Genomic DNA, 18,188 nt, shown 5'->3' with positions numbered 1-18,188 from the left:
GCCTTTTGATTTTGTTTTAATATTTCTTGATGTGTCATGAAGTCATTAACTTCTATTTGAACAATTCTAATTTTCAGGGAGTTACAATAAGTTTTGGGTAATGTTTTGGATCTTATTTTTGTTCCAAGCTGTAAATTTTCTTATCTTTTTCCCATAGTTCTCATCTTTTCCCATTTTTTCCTCTACTGCTCTCAACCAGTTTTTTTAATTATTTTTCTTTTTTTTCCTCTTAAAATCTTGCTTTTGAAATTATCAAGATTGGTTCTGTACCTTTTTTAATTGGTCTTATTTGCAATTAATTGATTTTGTGCTGTAACTCCCTAAATCGAGGTACTTTGTCTCTGAACTTAGTATAAATATTCAGATAGCTTGCAATAGGTTAAGTTCAGAAATCCTGTTCTCTTTGTAATCACTGTTCTCTTCTTGCCTCAAGGAATTCTGATAGCCTTGAGGGATGCAGTTTGCTATTAGGGAGTTTGGCTTAATATCTTTATACCACCAAGCTATCCTACAAGGATGCCTAGTTTGCTATCCAAAAACATCTGGGCTGCTGTCTTGCAGGAGGACTAAAACAGTGAATTTAGTCTTAGTCACAGTGGGGAAGGAGAAAGTTGTAGTAGCCCTTCATCACCAAACTTTCGACCAATCACATTGTTCCCCATGCCTCAGCTATGTCACCAGTCATGTTGTCCTCAATCCTGTGATGTCAGCTACCCTCCTGTTTTGTTCTTCATTCTGTACTCCCCAAAATCTATTAAAGTGTCCCTCTCATTCAGGGTCTGAGCTTACTGAGGAAGCTGAAATCCCATTTAGCAGTAAATTCACACTTTCCCAATCAATTAGTCATGCTCAGAACTTAGTGCCTCAGTTTACCTTATTTTAACTGTTACACTTTAACTATCCCAGGAATTCTGGTTGGATTTGTATCCCTGTTGCATTTTTCTTTGAGGCTTCGCTTACAAAATGTTTTGAGTCATTCTCTTCTCTTCGGTTTGTGTCTTGACCTTCCCTCTCCCCATGATAGCTCTTTTGGGTGGACTTGTTTCTGTTTGCTCGTTTTTCCAGCCAACTTCTTAACTCTGTACGTGATATTCATGTTGGACTCTGCACACTTCTGAATTTCTGTCTTCTTACATACTTATGTTGCTTTCGCAGCTCAGGCTTGGGGTCTGCAAGCTTTTAATGCTCTCAAAGTGATGCGTTCTGGGGTGATGAGCTCTGCAAGAAATTCCAAATCCAGGTTTGTCCCTAGTTGGGAGTGTCCACAGACTGATGACGGACTCGGCCACTCTTAGCCAACTGAAAGGCTCTGCAGGTTCAGAAGGACTCCCCTTTGGAGTGGGACTCCCACCCTACTTATCCATTGCAGGCTTCTACCCCCGCCTGAGTCCTTGATCTGCCCCTCAGATCAGTCATCCACCTGCTGTTTGCTTCTGAGCTCGTTCCCTGCTCAACAAACAGCTAGGAGCCTTTCCACGGCCCCTCTGTGCAGATTCCCCTGCACGCACACTGACCCAGAGCTGTGTGGTTGGCAACACAGCTCCCAGACGGCACCACTGTTGCCCTCTGGGCCCGCCCAGGAATCTCTGGGCTCTCTTCCAGCCCCAGAGCCCTGTCTCAGCTCTCTCGTGTGGCCCCCGGTGTCCACACACTTCTCAGACTCCCTAAGCCTCCATGGGCTGGAAAAACAACTCACTGTGAATTGTTCTTGGATTGAGTGACCAGAACTCACTGTGGCGCCTTTTTAGATCTTTATGGAGGAGATGTGGTAGAGAAACTGAGCTACATCTCTTCCTACTACTCATATTATTGCTGTTCAGTCATTTCAATCATGTCTGACTCACCATGACCCCATTTGGGCTTTTCTTGGCAGAGATACTGGAGTGGTTTGTCATCTCCTTCTACAGCTCATTTTACAGATCAGGAAACTGAGGCCAAATCTGAACTCAGGAAGATGGGTCTTCCTGACTCCAGGCCTGGCACTCTCCCCACGGAGCCACCCAGCCGCCCACATCTTCTGCCCACTCCTTCTCTGCCACTTCTAATGTCCTTTTCTTGATCATCATCCTGGACTTCTCCTTGACACTCTCTCATCTCTAGGTCTCTCCTCTTTCTTGTCCTGTCTATCTGACTGGTCCCTCTCAGTCTCCACTGCTTGTTCTTCATCTAAGTCGTGCCCACTGGCCATGGACTCTCCGTCTCTACTCTCTTAATCCATCTCTATGTAAATGACTCTAGGATCTCTTTGTCCAGCCCAACCCTTTTCTTGACCTCCAGTCCTGCGTCTCCAACTGGCCCTTGGACATCTCAAGCTGGATGTCTCATAGACATTCTAAGCTCATTATATCTGACAATGAAGCCATCATCTTTCCCCAAAACCCTTCTCTCCTTCCGAACGTCCCTATTCCTCGGCCCAAGTCTTCACCCTCTCCCCTCACAAGGCCAGTGTTGACAAGGCCGATCGACTCTGCCCTCACCACATCTCTGCTATATGCCCCCTGCTCTCCTTTCACACCTGAGGGTGTGGGTCTTCATTCCTGGAAAGCCTCCTGCCCAGTCTCTCTGACTCATCTCTCCTCCCTCTAATCCATTCACCTGCCAAAGTGACCTTCCTGAGGCATGGGTGGGACCAGGTCACCTTCCCATTCAATAACCTGCAGTAGCTCCCCCTGCTGCCTCCAGGGCCCGGGTAAAACCCTCCATTGGGCACCGAAAGCCCTTCATAGCCTGGCCTGTTCTAGCAGGGACATGGGTCCCACGGGGCCTGCCACGCGCCCCAGTGCAGCCCAAGCTCCTCTGGGACTACAATGCACTGACATGGGCATGACAAATAAACAACTGAACAGGTGGTTTTCTAGGTCACTATGGGGTCCAGAGAGATGCTTGTCTGGCTCGGTGGCTCTCCTCAGACTAGTGACCCCAGCTTCCCGGCTGTCCCTCGTGCCGGCCCCTCCCCCTCCTGCCTCTTCCTTGGCAGACTCCCCATGCCTGGAATGCACTCCCTCACCTCCTTGGCCTCCTTCAAGTCTTTGCTCCCACCCCCTCTGCTTCAGGAAGCCTTTCCCAATCCCCCAGAATGCTAATGCCTTCTCCCCTAGACTGCTTCCAATTCACACTGAATATAGCTGTCAGATCCTCAAGGGCAGGGGCTGAGGTTTTTTTTTTGTTTGTTTTGGTGAGGCAATTGGGTTTAAGTGACCTTCCCAGGGTCACACAGCGAGGAAGTGTCAAGTGTCTGAGGCTGGATTTGAACTCAGGTCCTCCTGACTCCAGGGCTGGTGTCCTATCCACTGTGCCATCTAGCTGCCCTGCAGGGGCTGTTTTTGCCTTTCTTGGATTCTCAATGTTTAGCACAGTCTGGAACACAGTAGACAATTTAATAATGGTCAGTCAATCAATAAGCATTTATTACGCACTTACTACGTGCACTATGGTAAGGACTGGGAATACAAAGAGGCAAAAAGACAGTCCCTGCCACCCAACCAATGTGCATAAACCCTCTCCATACAGGATGGCTAAATAAAAAAAGCTCGTTGACTGGTTTTGTGAAGCACCGACGCTGAGCCTAGCTCCCAGCTCAAGTCTGGCTTCTTCGGGGTCAAGCAATATCTGACTACACACACAGTTTCTGAAACCTCTGCAGTACCTGGACCTCACAAGCTTTCCAGCCAGGCTCTGGGTGGCCAGCTTGGGGAGAGAGGAAGCTAAGGGGAGACCAGCACTGACCTCCAGGCAGGTTTGGAGAGGAGCTCTCAAAGCAAAGAAAGGAGAAGGAGGGGGAAAGTGGCCTTATCCCCAGCAGCTCCACAGCCACAGCGCCCCCAGCCCCCACAAGCGGGATGGAAAAAGCAATCGCCAAAATGACAGATGGGGAGGGGTGGGTTATGTCTGGGATTGTGGGAGCTGAGAGGGGCTGGTGCCGCCCTCCCCATTCATTGAGTGGCGCTGTGTTTTTTTAAATTTTGTCAAAGACATTTGATGGATGTAATATGAACTAGTTGGCCCTGTCTTTCCTCAGCATGAGGGTACGCATGTCCTCTGAGAGTCACCCACCAGTGACTCGGCCTGGCCATGGACTGGGACATCATCCCACAGAGTTTTCTCTCCCTAGATGGGAGACATAAGCCTCCTGCCGAGCAGAAAACTACTATCAACGCAGGTAATTTTTCATAAATCTGTCTCAAGGATACAAACCTGATAGTAACCAAGGGTTAGAATAACATATTTTCCCTTTTTCCCCCAAATTTAACAAACAATAGACAGAGATCATAAAAAAGGAACATATATGAAGCTGTGAATTCTTCCATTCCTGAATTCTTTCTCTCTCAAATATGTTAAAATAATGAATGACAACACATACGGATTGGAAAATGAAAAGAACACGTGAAAGCAGAAGTTTCCAATTCCCAAGCGTACGGTTTCCCCGAGAAACCCACAGAGATAGTTACCGGCCAGTGACTTTTTACTGTTGCAGAGTTTCGTAAAGCCATTCTTTCTGCTCAGGTGCTGGAAAACCCGGGGAAAGAGCCTGCTCAGCTCTGAGCAGTTTTCTTCCAGTGGGATCTCCATGTGTCCTAATAAGGACAATCCCCTTGGCGCACACACACAGCCATCTTCCAGGAAAATCTTCAAGGACATCTTAAGACCTGAAGCAGATCACCTACTTTTCACCCCTAAGAAATCAACTAGAAAAAGAAAAGAAAAATGCATTCAAATCTACTGGTTATCATCATCAAAAAGTCTTTACAAATGCCTGACCTTCCCTGCTTACACACTGAGCCCTGCACGAATGTAACCGGGCCTCCTTTTGGTCACAACCTTGACTTCCCAGTGGGGAGATTCCCTCCACCAAAGCAGGTCGGCAACTGGTCTGGAAGGGACCATCTTAGAAATCTGCCTAAACCCTGAGAGTTGGGGGTAGGAGTCCGTTTCCTGAGAGTCAAGACTACGTGCATGGGCAGCCCAGACGTGGGTGCTTCAAAACCAGATGAGACCCAGTTGGGCCAGTTTCCCCATCTTTCATTAGCTCTTTGTCATCTGAATGCTGGATTGCAAGCCATCCGCGCCTCGTTGCTCTCATTTGCTGTGGTTTTGAGGAACAGCTATGACTCCAGGGAAACATACCACAGGGGCTACTGGGGTGAGGAGCTTGTTCGAGCACAGAATGAAACAAAAGTGGTTGGACTCAAGCTCGTGGAAAGAGCGGCTGAACATTAAAAACACCACGGAGGTTCACGAATGAATGCCGAGCAACAGCCTCTTTAACCCTCATCAAATCAACACAAACATTCCGAAAGACCTAAAAGCTGGAGGGATTGATACCGGCTTTTCTACAGTATGGCGTCAGCTTCCTGAAGCTGGGCAAAGAGCGAACAGACCAAAAAGGAGAAAGGGGTTGTTGTTACTATGGGCAGAGAGGGGGCCAGGGGGAGACACAACACATGTCAGAAGAAAACGATTAAAAACGGGAGGACCTAAAGATGGAGCAAAGGTAGTTTTTACCGATGAAACCCACTTTTTCCTTCAAGACAAACCAAAACCATTGTCATAAGAAGGCTACATAAATCTATAATATGTTGGAATCTGTATCCAACTATAAATCATTCACCCCAAAATGCTTAGGGAATTTTTTTCTCTCCATAGGCCTAAAGGTCTTGTTCCAATTAAGAACAATGAACTCGGGGGCAGCTAGGTGGTACAGTGAATAGAGCCCTGGAGTCAGGAGTACCTGAGTTCAAATCCGGCCTCAGACACTTAACACTTAACTCAACTGTGTGACCCTGGGCAAGTCACCTTAACCCCCACTGCCCCACTTTAAAAAAACAAAAAAGTATTCCAAATATGCAGTATGCTAAGTATATAAAGCCTTGCACCACACCATGTATCACAAAAGGTCATAAAAGTTGTCAGGAATATTACTGTGTCATAAGGAATTACAAAATGGACAATTTCAGAGAAACCTGGAAGACCTGCATGAAACTGACACAGAGTGAAGTGACTACCCAGAACATTCAGATAATGACAACAGCATAAAAAGAAAAGCAATAGGGGGGCCAGCTAGGTGGTACAATGGATAGAGCACTGGCCCTGAATTCAGGAGGACTGAGTTCAAATCTGGCCTCAGACATTTACTAGCTGTGTGACCCTGGCAAGTCACTTAATCCCAATTGCCTCACCAAAAAAAAAAGAAAGAAAAAAAGAAAAGCAATTGTGAAAAAACTTGAAAGGCGGATAGATTTAATGATAAAACATCAAAAACATTGACTACGACGACTGTTACCCCACGACTGACATAAAGGTGGTGGCCTCAAAATCGAAAAGAAGACGTACACTTTTCAACACAGCAGGGAGGGAATTGGCTTCACTTTACTATACATATTTTTATGAGGGTTTTCTTTCTTTTTTTTTTTAACTGGGAAAAAGGGTAGTAAGAGAAAATAGATGCTTATTAATTGGTGAGTCTTTTGCAGAACCAGAAAAAAAAATTATCCTAGAGATGGGGATAAAAATGTTTCAGTGGACTGGGAACTCATCTGATTTAAACCTCATTGAAAATCTATGGCTAGGGGGCAGTAGGTGGCACAGTGGATAAAGCACCGGCCCTGGATTCAGGAGGACCTGAGTTCAAATCCAGCCTCAAACACTTGCTACTTACTAGCTGTGTGGCTCTGAGCAAGTCACTTAACCCTCATTGCCCTGCAAATAAATAAATGAATGAATAAATAGAGTGAATAAATGAATGAATGAATGAATAAAAAAGTAAATATTCATACTTTTAACCTTCATTGCCCCATAAAAACAAACTAAATTTTTTTTAATTTAAAAAAATCTATGGGCTAGAAATAAATGGAACTTTTCTTAAATGATAAATAAAACCAAGAGCAAGCATTATCTGTACTAGGGATAAACTTGAAACCTTCCCAATAAGATCAGGGTTGAAGCAAGGATGTCCATTATCATTCTTACTATTCAATATTGTATTAGAAAGACTGGTTATATGGAACAGCTAGGTGGCGCAATGTATAAAGCACCTGCCTTGGATTCAGAAGGACCTGAGTTCAAATTCAGCCTCAAACACTTGCTACTTACTAGCTGTGTGACCCTAGGCAAGTCAGTTAACCCTCATTGCCCTCTGCAAAATAAATAAATATTATATATATATACTATATACTATATATAATTTTTTAAAAGGACTGGCTATAGTCTATAACCATATTTAAAAAAAAAAAAAGCTCTAACTCTATTAATTGGAGAGCTGCAAATCAAAATAATTTAGGGGTATCACCCATACCTATTAGATTGGCTAACAGAAGAGGAAAATAACAAACTATTGGAGGGGATGTGGGAAAAATGAAATATTAATGCACTGTTGGTAGAGTCGTAAACCGATTTGACCATTCTGCTAGAGCAGTTTGGAACTGTGCCCAAAGGATTATAAAACTATGCATATTCTTTCACCTAGTAATACCACTAGTTGGTCTATATCCAAAAAGAGATTAAAAAAAAAGGAAAAGGACCTATAGGTACAAAAATATTTGTAGCAGCTCTTTTCTAGGGGCAAAGAATTGTTAATTGAGGGAATGACTGAACAAAGTGTGGTATGTGATTATGATGGAATACTGTTATACTGTAAGAAACGATGAGAAGGATGCTCTCAGAAAACCCTGGAAAGACTTACACGAGCTGATGAAAAGTGAAATGTACTGTGTACAAAATAACAGCAATAAAACAATCCAAGACAACTCCAAAGGACTTATGAAAAATGCTATCCATCTCCAGAGAAAGAATTGGTGATGTCTAAATATAGATTGAAGCAAACTTTATTTTGTTACTTTATTTTCTAGAGTTTTTTTATGTTTTCTTTCACAACATGACGAATATGGAAATGTTTTACATGACTACACATGTGTAACTATATCAAAGTGGGGGGAAAAAAGGGAGAGAATTTGGAACTCAAAATTTTTTAAATGGATGTTAAAAAATTATACATGCAATTGAGAAAAATAAAATACTAAATAAAGGAGGAAAAAGAATAAGGAAAAATAAAAACAAATGCAATAAGACAAGAAAAAAAGAAATTAAAGGATTAAGAATAGGCAATGAGGAAACAAAACTATCGTTCTTTGAAGATGATATACACAGAGAACCCTAAATAATCAACTAAAAACTAGTCAAAAAAATTAACAACTTTAGCAGTTACAGGATATAAAATAAACCCAGATAAACCATCAGCATTTCTATATATTATCAACAAAACCCAGCAGAAAGAGATAGAAAAAGAAATTCCATTTAAAATAATTGCAGACCATATAAAATACTTGGGAGTCTACCTACCAAGACAAACCTAGGAACTATAGGAATACAATTACAAAAACACTTTTTATAAAAACAAATTAGAGAAATATTAATTGCCCATGAATAGGCAGAATAAATATAATTAAAATTATAATTCTACCTAAATTAATTTACTTATTCAGTGCCATACCAATCTAATGACCAAAGATTATTTTATAGGGCTAGAAAAAATATAACAAAATTCATCTGGAGAACAAAAAGTCAAGAATACCAAGAGAATCAATGAAAAGTGCAGGAAGGCAGCCCAGCAGTAACAGACTTCAAATTATACTACAAATTAGTAATTATCAAAACAATCTGGTACTGATTTTTAAAAAGTTGATTAATCTATGGAATATTTTAGGCACACAATATACAGAAGTAAATGACCACCATAACCCAGTGGGGATAAACCCAAAGATACAAACTTTGGGGGCAAGAACTCACTATTCAACAAAAACTGCTGGGAAAACTAGAAAGCAGTCTAGCAGAAACTAAGCATAGTCCAACATCTTATAATGTAGACCAAGAGAAACTCAAAATGGGTCCATGATTTAGAAAGAGTAGTATCAAAAGCAAACTGGAGGAGCATGGAAAGTTTTACCTGTCAGATCTATGGATAAGGGAAGAATTCATGACCAAATAAGAGACAGAGGGGATCACAGGAGGTAAACCAGATCATTTTTATTAAATTTAATTTAAAAGGCTTTGTACAAACAAAACCAGTACAGTCAAAATTAGAAGAAAAGCAGGAGGGGGCAGCTAGGTGGCGCAGTAGATAGAGCACTGGCCCTGGATTCAGGAGGACCTGAGTTCAATCCAGCCTCAGACACTTAATACTAACTAGCTGTGTGACCCTGGGCAACCCCCAATTGCCTCACAAAAAAAAAAACAAAAACAAAAAAAAAATAAATAAATTTTAAAAAAAGAAGAAGAAAGCAGGAAACTGGGGACATTTCATGGCAAGTTTCTCTAATAAAGACCTCATTTCTCAAATATAGAGGAGAACTGGGACAAATTTCTAAAAACAAGAGTCATTCTTCAATTGATAAGTGGGGTCAAAGGACATAAACAGGCATTTTTCAGAAGAAATCAAGGCTATGAATTCTCACAAATTCTCTTAAATTCTTTCAAAGCTATGAAAAAATGCTCTAACTCACTTAAAATGAGAGATGCAAATTAAAATGAAGTACTCTGAGGTACTCCCATATCAGAATGGCTAACATGAAAGGAAAGGAAAATGACAAAGAAAGTTGTGAACTGGTCAAACCATTCTTGAGAACAATTTGGAACTACCGCCAAAGGGCTATAAAATTATGCATACCCTCTGACCCTGCTACTAAGTCAGTACCCCAAAGACATAAAAGAAAGGAAAAAAAAAGACCTATTTGAACAAAACTATTTCTAGTTCTTTCTGTGGTGGCAAAGATTTGGAAAGTGAAAGGTTCCCCATCAATTGGGGAATAGCTGAACAAGTTGCAGTACGCGATTGTGATAGAATAGTATTGTTCTATAAGAAATGACAAGCCGGAAGGTTTCAGAAAAACAGGGGAAGACTAATACAAATTCATGCAAAGCAAAGTGAGCAAAACCAGAAGAACACTGTATAAATTAAGAACAATATTGTACCGATGATCAACTGTAAAAGACATAGCTATTTTAACAGTTCCAAAGGAATCATGATGAAAAATGCTATCCACTCTCAGAAAGAAAACTGAGGGACTTTGAGTGCAGACTGAATCCTATTGTTTTTCACTTTATTTTTATTGCTTGGGGGGGGGAGGGAAAAACATGGATAATGCAAAAATGTCTTACAAGAGTTCATATGAAACTGGGTATCATATTACTTGCCTTCTCAAAGGAGAAAGAGAATAAGGAACTGAAAATATTTTTTAAAGAAAAACTTTTCAGGGGCAGCTAGGTAGTACAGTGGCTAGAGCACCAGCCCTGAATTCAGGAGGACCTAAGTTCAAATCCTGCCTCAGACATTTGACACTTACTAGCTATGTGACCCTGGACAAGTCACCCAAAACAAAAATAGAAAGAAAAGGAAATTTTTGGCTATAACCAAGGCTAAAGTTCAAGAAATGGGCTGTTCATCAAAGGTAGTTTAATATACATTGTGCCAAAAGTGTGCCTTCATTGTGAAGAATTAAAGAATATGTTTTGACTTCCAGAGAAGATGGCTGTCTAAACAAGGCCAACTACCCAGCTTCCACATACCTACTCCAGAAAAATATGTGAAATTTGCAACAAGCCCAAAAATGATCAAGAAATCCAATGAGAAACTCCAGCAAACCTTTTCCACAATTTGCCATCAGCACCAGCCCCAACACAGGCCAATGAGCCTTCCAGCTATGTGTGGGCGCCTTTTTCTGCCCCAGTGTGGGGGAGGGGGAAACTAGCTAAGATTTACTTATAAATTAGAAGCTTCAGCAACTGTTCAGGCTTTAAGCATCTACCCTAGGGGTCAGACTGGCCTCCTTCTCCTTTCCTCAGCCACCAACCCAAGGTTCCGAGGTTCCAGAACAAAAGAGAGAGCCAGGGAGCCAGCCTCCCTTCCTACTCCCTGTCTCCCTCCCCAAGGGGTGGTCCTTCAAGCTGCTTGGTTGAGGGTAGTCTCGGGTTGATTTTGTAGTCCACAACCTCTGAGAATACTCCCTCTTGGGAGTCAGGCAGGTGTGGCTTTAATTAAATTAACCTTAAGTAGGCCAATCAGCAGAGTCAATTGTTCTTAGTCAGTCTCACTTAATTCAATGAGTCTAGATTCATCTCCTCTGGTTGGGGCCCATTACACCTTACACAGCCCGACCCTGAAAGGTCAGAGGAACGTTCCCCTAGCAAGGCTCTGGGTCTGGAATGCTATCTCGCCTGTTCTCCCGAGATCCCAGGGTGTCAGAGAACCTCACGGGGAAGGCCTCGGAAGCCTTGGAAAGAGCAGAGCAGCAGTGCACCAGCTGGGATTCCCAGGCCCCTAGCACTTTGTTCTGAGAGAGGGAGGAATCAAGTCTGTATTTCACACCTACCGAAGCCTGGCCCTGAGCCAAGCCCTCTGCAGATATAATCCCATTTCCCCCCTCATGATAACCCTGGGAAGTTGGTGGTATTATCATCCCTCTTTAAGGGGCAGATGGAGACAGAGTGACTTGCCCAGGGTCACACTGCCCAGGAAGTCTGTGAAGCCAGATTTGAATTCAGTGTCAGGCATGCTAACCACTGTACAACCTAACTGTTCCCTGAGTCTTAAAGATCCAGAGAGGAACTCAGGAGGTACAAGTCAGAGAAGGAATCCAGGGGCCCCAGATCCAGACCAAGCAGAGCAGGAAAGTGAACTCCTCATTCAGGAACTAAATTTGGAGAGATGAGATAAAGACCAATAGTAAAAAGAATGATTGCAAATCTGGAGCAAGTAACTCCATGGAGCACCTAGCAGAAATGAAGCAAGAGATAAAAAATGCAGTGAAAGCTCTAGAGGAAGGAACTGGAAGGAGAATAAATAGTTTAATAGAAAAAGTGATAATACTTAGTAAAGTAAGAGACTCCCTTAAAATTAGACTAAACCAAAGAAATCAATCATACTCCATGAGACAGAAAAAAATATTAGAACAAAATGAAAAGATTGAAAAAACAGGAGAAAATGTACAATATATGATATAAAAATAGTTGACTTGGAAAACAGGGCAAGGAGAAATAATTTAAGAATTATTGATTAATTAATTAATTTTTAAAAAAGAATTATTGGACTCCATGAAATTTTTTTAAATGCATTGGTACTATATTTTAAGAAATCATAAATGAAAAATTCCCAAATGTATTAGAACCAGAAGGCAAAGTGAAGATATAAAAAATCACCAATCACTTCCAGAATGCCAAAAGAAAAATCACAGGAATGTCACAGCAAAAATCAAGATCTCTTATATCAAAGGAAAAAAATACTGCAATTAACCAGAGAGGAACAGCTCAAGTACCAAGGGATTAGTCAAGACCACACAAGATCTGACCCGTTTCTAGGATAACTAAAGAGCTTGAAATGCCAGATTGCAAAAGGCAAAGTAAGAGTAACTTAACCTGCAAAGCTGAGTATAATCGTAAGAGGAGACAAATAAAACAGAACTTTAGTGGAATAGGGGACTTCCAAGCATTCCTGATGAAAAGATCGGAGCTAAGTAAGAACTCTGAAATACAAACACAAGAGAAACCTAGAATAGTAACCTTATTTGAGCTGCTGGAAAGGCCTGTGTGATGATGCGGTGCTAACATTCCAAGAGGGGAATAAAAAAGTGTCCCTTCAGATTCCTCCTATCCTCCATCAGGAAAACAGAGACCCTGAGAGTGCCCGGGTTTTGTTCTGAGCATTCTGAAACATCAGGGGAAAGGGAGGCCAAAAGGAGTATCCTTTGCTATTCCACACCATTGGGGGCTATGAGAAGAGACTGGAATTGGAGTAGGCAACCTTATCTGAGACAGACAAAGAGGAATGAACACACACACAGGTAGTTCAGATAAAACTACCTCAAACAACACAGGGAAACAATAGGGGAGAAAGTATCATAGCAGTTAAGAAGGAGAATAATACGAGAAGGAACACAAGCCATGCCCCATAAACAGGACTCTGAAAGCAAACAGCTAGAATCTACAGGGGGCAGCACCACCTGGGGAAAGGCCAAACCAAGGGTAGTGTACGAATGTCATGAATATTCTTGTGCTGAAAGGACAAAAGATATCACTCCAGAGAACCCTGGGAAGTCTGAACAGATGCAGACTGAGGGAAGGAAGGAAAGAACCAGTCACTGTGTGCAAAGCCCCACACTGAGCGACAGGGACACAGAAAGTCAGAGCTCCCCTTCTGCTAGGGGAAGGTGTCAGCCATGCACCGGACAGAAAGGCCCCATGGTCCCTGGGTCAGGGCAGCAGCCAAGTGCATGGTGATGACACCTCTTCTTCAACGTCATTTCTGCAGACAGAATCACATCCGTTTCTTGATGCTCACACACTTGACAAGGCCAAGGCCTTTCCTTTCTGGGTCTTCAGTGGCTGTGGTACCCGCAGGACCCAGCTGCATCTCCCCAGGATCTGCTTTCTAGGATGATGGCTGTGGGCAGTGGACCGGAAGCAATGCTATTCCCAGAGCACTTCTGTTCCGCACCCTGGACTATATCCATCACGGAAGATGGGGGTCAGAATGGGGGTGGCGGTCTGACTGTCCTGACATCTCTCTGTCAGGGGGTCCGGCTGCTTCTGCTTGGCTGGCTCGCTGGCCTTGCGGTCAGCAGGCAGTAGTAAGGAGAGAAACCGGGAGAGAACAGTTTATACAAAGACAACAACACTGTGAAGAGAAACAACTTTGAAAGACTGAAGAACTCACATGAATGCAATGACCAAGCACTTCTCCGGAGGCCATTACTCACCTCCTGACAGAGACAGGCATCTGTGACCAAGGCCACTGTCTAGAGTCGTTTTGCTTTGGATCCTTCTCTATTACAAAGGTTTGGGTTTGGGGTTTGTTGTTTTTTTCCTGTCTCAGTTTGAAATGGGGCAGCGGCAGGGGCGGGGGGGGGGGGGGGTGTAATTGTAATAGCAATGCCAAAAACACATGCTATTAACACATTTCTTTACACACAAAGGTGTTTAGATGGAGTGGTTTAGGTAGTAATACTGGATTATATGCCTTCATTAAAGCCTATCTTTTGATACTCAGTGCTTGCCATCCAAAGGCCAGCAAACACATTTTAGGAATAAGGAATGAGGGTACCTGTACAGAAGCCTCAGAATGGGAAGGCACTAGCACAGGGAATTACATCATACAAAATCAAGCAGTCAGCCAATAAACGTTAATGAAGCGCCAACTGTATGCCAGGCACTGGGGATAAAAAAGGAGGCGAGACAGTCCTTGCCTTCAGGGAGCTCCCAATCTAAGGGGAGCGACAAGCAAACCAACTGCTCTATGCAGGAGCAGTTGGAGATACTTAACAGAGGGAAGGAGCTAGAAGGATGAGGAGTAAGGAAGGTTCACCAGCTTCCCATTTCATTGCCCAAACTAGCTGCTATATCCCCATCCCAGGCTTGATTTACTGGCCCTGACTTGTTTGGTTATTGGGAAAGGAAGGACTCTATAGAAAGCCGGGCAGCTTAGTTCAGTCTCCACTGTGGTAGAGCAAGGGCAGTAAGGAGAAGAAGAGACATCTACCAATGTGTTGTGCCCAGGCATTAAGTGATGCCAAATTTCTCCAGCAAATTCATTGTATTTTAACACACACAAAAGACCTCGTTACTGATGTGGGAACCACTTCTGAATCAACAGTCTACACACAAACATAGAAATGATCCAGCAGCTAGAGGAAAGGAAAAAAAGCATAGCATACAATGGAAACACCTCCAACCTTGACCTATTTAAGCAAGTTTGGATGCCAGAAATAGGGAAGAAATGGAGGAAAGGACAGGCACCAATGATAATAATTGCACACAGAAACATAGAAGATGTCAACCCAGTGCCACGACCTGATCAAACAAGCCTGAAAAGCACCTTGGTCTCTTTGAAGCAGAGACATTCGGCAACCAAGGGCCACCCCAGCCCGCAGGAGGCCGAGCCCCTGCTCCACTGAGCCACTCAGGAGCAGGCCAAGAGAAAAGGACGGCTGAGAGCTTGTCGGCACCGTCCGCTCCAAGTCTAAGACGTTGTGCTTGCCCAGGAGCAGTCCCTCAAAGGAACAGGCCAGAACAGAGTAGGAGAGCGCTGCCCACACAGAGGTCGGCCTGGGGAGCCACTGGGTTGGGGTGCCCTAGAGGCGATACTCACACGGGTTCAGATTCAACCAGATCCACGGCCCCTGGAATGGTGTCCAACAGTGAGTGGAGGGTGCTCACTCCCCAGGGCTCCAGGAAAGACGACAGGTCCAACCTTGTCGTCCATCCTCCTGCAGTCTGAGTTTCCTCAGGACACAAGCTACCTCACACAGGTGCTGCAGGTTCATTATTATCTTTCACTAAGACTGTCCTTGTAATAACAATAAAAGGAAAACATTTGAGGTTGGAGGGGATGAAAGCTGGGGCGCTAATCCACTGTAGGTGGAGTTGTGAATAGATCCAACCATTCTGGAGAGCAATCTGGAACTATGCCCAAAGGGCCATAGAACTGTGCATACCCTCTGATCCAGCAATACCCCAGCTAGGTTTATATCCCATAGATATCCTCCAAGCAGAGAAAAAATACCTGTTTGTACAAAAATATTTATAGCAGGTCTTCTTCTGGTAGCTAAGGATTGGAAATTGAGGGAATTTCCATCCATTGGGAATGGCTGAACAAGCTGTGGTATAGGATGGTGATGGAATACGATTGTGCTATAAGAAAGGACAAGCAGGATGACCTCAGAAAGGCCTGGAAAGACTCCAGGGAAGTGAGCAGAACCAGGAGAACATCGTGCACAGAGACAGCCATGTTGTTGGATGAAGAACTCTGACTGACTGAACTATTTTCAGCAACACAACAATCCAAGACAATCCCAAAGGACTAATGATGAAGCATGCTCTCCACCTCCAGAGAGAGAACTGATATTGACGGAACACAGACTGAAGCAGGCGATTTTTCACTTTCTTTCATTTTTTTTCTTTTATTTAAAATTCTTATACAAAATGACTAATATGGGGGCAGCTAGGTGGCACAGTGGATAGAGCACCGCCCCTGCAGTCAGGAGGACCTGAGTTCAAATCCGACCTCAGACACTTGACACTTAACACTTACTAGCTGTGTGACCCTGGGCAAGTCACTTAACCCCAATTGCCTCCCACAAAAAACAAGAAAAAAGGAAATACACGAGGCCCGTGCACACGCACGCCCCGCGTACACGGACACGGACACTGGCCACTCTGCCCAGGCCTGAGAAGGTCGTGGCCACGAAGGCTTCACGCCCGAGATTCCATGGGATCCTAATGGGAAGCGGGGCGGTTGACGTCGCCCCGCTTTACAGGTGAGGAAACTGAGGCAGAGCGGCGACGTCACTAGCCCTGTGTCTCCCGCTGGCTTGGCCTGGGACCCCAAGCTGCCCCGGGGGCTGCGGACCCAGGAGCGCCCCAGGCTGAGCGGCCTCTCCGTGCCTCAGTTTCCCCCCCTGTAATTACGGTTCTTATTCCCGCCGGCTGTGAGGTGGGCGGACCCCGCTTCGTGGGGCGCGACGCATCCCTGCCTCCGCCCCGGGCCTGAGTTTTCCCCCTGGGCAGAGGGGCTCACAGAGCTGGGCCCCTCTGCGGGGCTCACGCTCGGGCCCGGGACGCCTCCGTCTCCCTGTCCGTACGGGAAGGCTCTCGGCTGCGTCCTGAGGCGGTTCCCCCCACCCCCTAGCTCGGAAGTCGGCCCGGGCCTGAAGTAAGACCTACCTGAGGGCCGGGGCCGGCGGTGGTGGAGACAGACGGGGGCAGGACGGATCCCGCCCCACCGACTGAAGACTCGAAGCTCCCGACTCCCCAAGAGGCGGGCCGCTTCGCCTTCTCGGACGGCAGGCCAATCACAGACCTGGATTCGGGCCCCGGCGGAGATCGACAGAAGGTATCCACCAATCGCATTCCCTTAGAAGGTGGGACTCGAGGATTCCAAAGGAAGAAGCGCGCACTAACGGTTGCTAGGGACGCAAGGGGACGGGGCTAAGGTGGCCGGCAGGGGCCAAAATGAGCCCCGCTCTCCAGTGCTGTTCAACCGGCGGGCACTGTTCTCTTCGTTCCGAGCCGAATCCTTAAGAGGGACTGGGGGTGGGGGTTGGGTGGGGTGGGCTCAAGCTTTTGATCCCTCTCTCCTGTTTGCTATCCCCGCCCCAGGAGAAGGCGGGCTCCTTCAGGGCCGGGGCTCGATCTTTTTGCTAAACGTGTCCTTGCCCAGCCCAAGGCCTCGACTTCTAGTTAATAAATGGAAGACAACAGTGGACACACCATTCCTGCCGTCTCCCTCTAGCTGAAACTTCGCTCTCTCCTGATGCAGGACCCCGGGTCTCAGGAGGCCTAGAATCCTGTAGGATCCCAGGTCTGGAGCCGGAGAGGACCTCAGAGAACAGTTAGACCGACCCGCCCCCCTTTACAAGTGACTTTCCCAAGGCCACACAAATAAGCCTGGAGAGGATTCGAACACAGATCGTCCGGCTCTAAAGCCGTCTGCTGTACAGCAATACAGTCAATAAGCACCTACTATGTGCCAAGCACTGGTTTAAGTCCTGGGGACACAAAGAAAGGCAAAAAATAGTCCCTGCTCTCAAGGAGCTTGAGGTCTAGCGGAGAGCTATGGACGGGATAAATTAGAGACAATCACCCAAGGGGAGGCCCGGTAAGGCTTCGCCGGCGCTCGAAAGAAGCCAGGGAAGGAGGAAGAGCATCCCAGCCATGGGATGGGATGGGAGCGCGGAGGGTCCGGAGCCAAGAGTGCCTTGTCTGTGAAACACCAAGAAAGCCAACGTCACTGGATAGGGCTATGTGTGTACCGTGCAATTGGGGTCAGGCAGGACTTGGAACACAGGGAAGGCAAGAGATGGAGATGTGCGGGGAGAGCGCGCGTTCCAGACTCGGGGGACGGATAGTCAAAGTGCCGGAGCCCGGACACAGAGGGTCTTACTCGTGGAAGAGCAAAAAGGCTGATGGAGGTGGGGGACGGGATGTAAAGTATCATAAGACTGGGGCGGGGGGGGTGGGGGGGAGGAGTCCTGCAGGACTTTGAACGCCTAACAAAAGCCAGCTCATTTATACTGAATTCAGTGAGTGCCTACTCTAGGCTAGGCTCTGAAAGGGGAGAGATCTTTTTTTAAGAAGAAAAGGACAGAAAACCCATTCCTGCCCCCTAGTTTCCGCAGAATGAAGGAGGGAAGGGGAGAGACTCTCCT

The 18,188-nt window shown here is 45.2% G+C and overlaps 1 protein-coding gene across 1 annotated transcript in view; it reads right to left on the bottom strand.

Annotated features, from left to right (window-relative positions):
- Window positions 1-16,803, bottom strand: part of PASK (PAS domain containing serine/threonine kinase) — a 74,217-nt gene extending 57,414 nt beyond the window's left edge. The window contains exons 1-2 of the mRNA XM_043993649.1: window positions 16,705-16,803; window positions 4,449-4,685 (exon numbers count right to left, since the gene is read on the bottom strand). Coding sequence (XP_043849584.1) covers window positions 4,449-4,638 — 190 coding nt within the window. The 5' untranslated portion in view covers window positions 4,639-4,685; window positions 16,705-16,803. The remainder of the gene's footprint in view (window positions 1-4,448; window positions 4,686-16,704) is intronic.
- Between the last annotated feature and the right edge of the window lie 1,385 nt (window positions 16,804-18,188).

The sequence above is a fragment of the Dromiciops gliroides genome, chromosome 3 (genome assembly GCF_019393635.1).
Source record: "Dromiciops gliroides isolate mDroGli1 chromosome 3, mDroGli1.pri, whole genome shotgun sequence".
In the NCBI taxonomy this organism is placed as follows: domain Eukaryota; kingdom Metazoa; phylum Chordata; class Mammalia; order Microbiotheria; family Microbiotheriidae; genus Dromiciops; species Dromiciops gliroides.
This window is presented reverse-complemented; position numbering and strand designations above follow the sequence as displayed.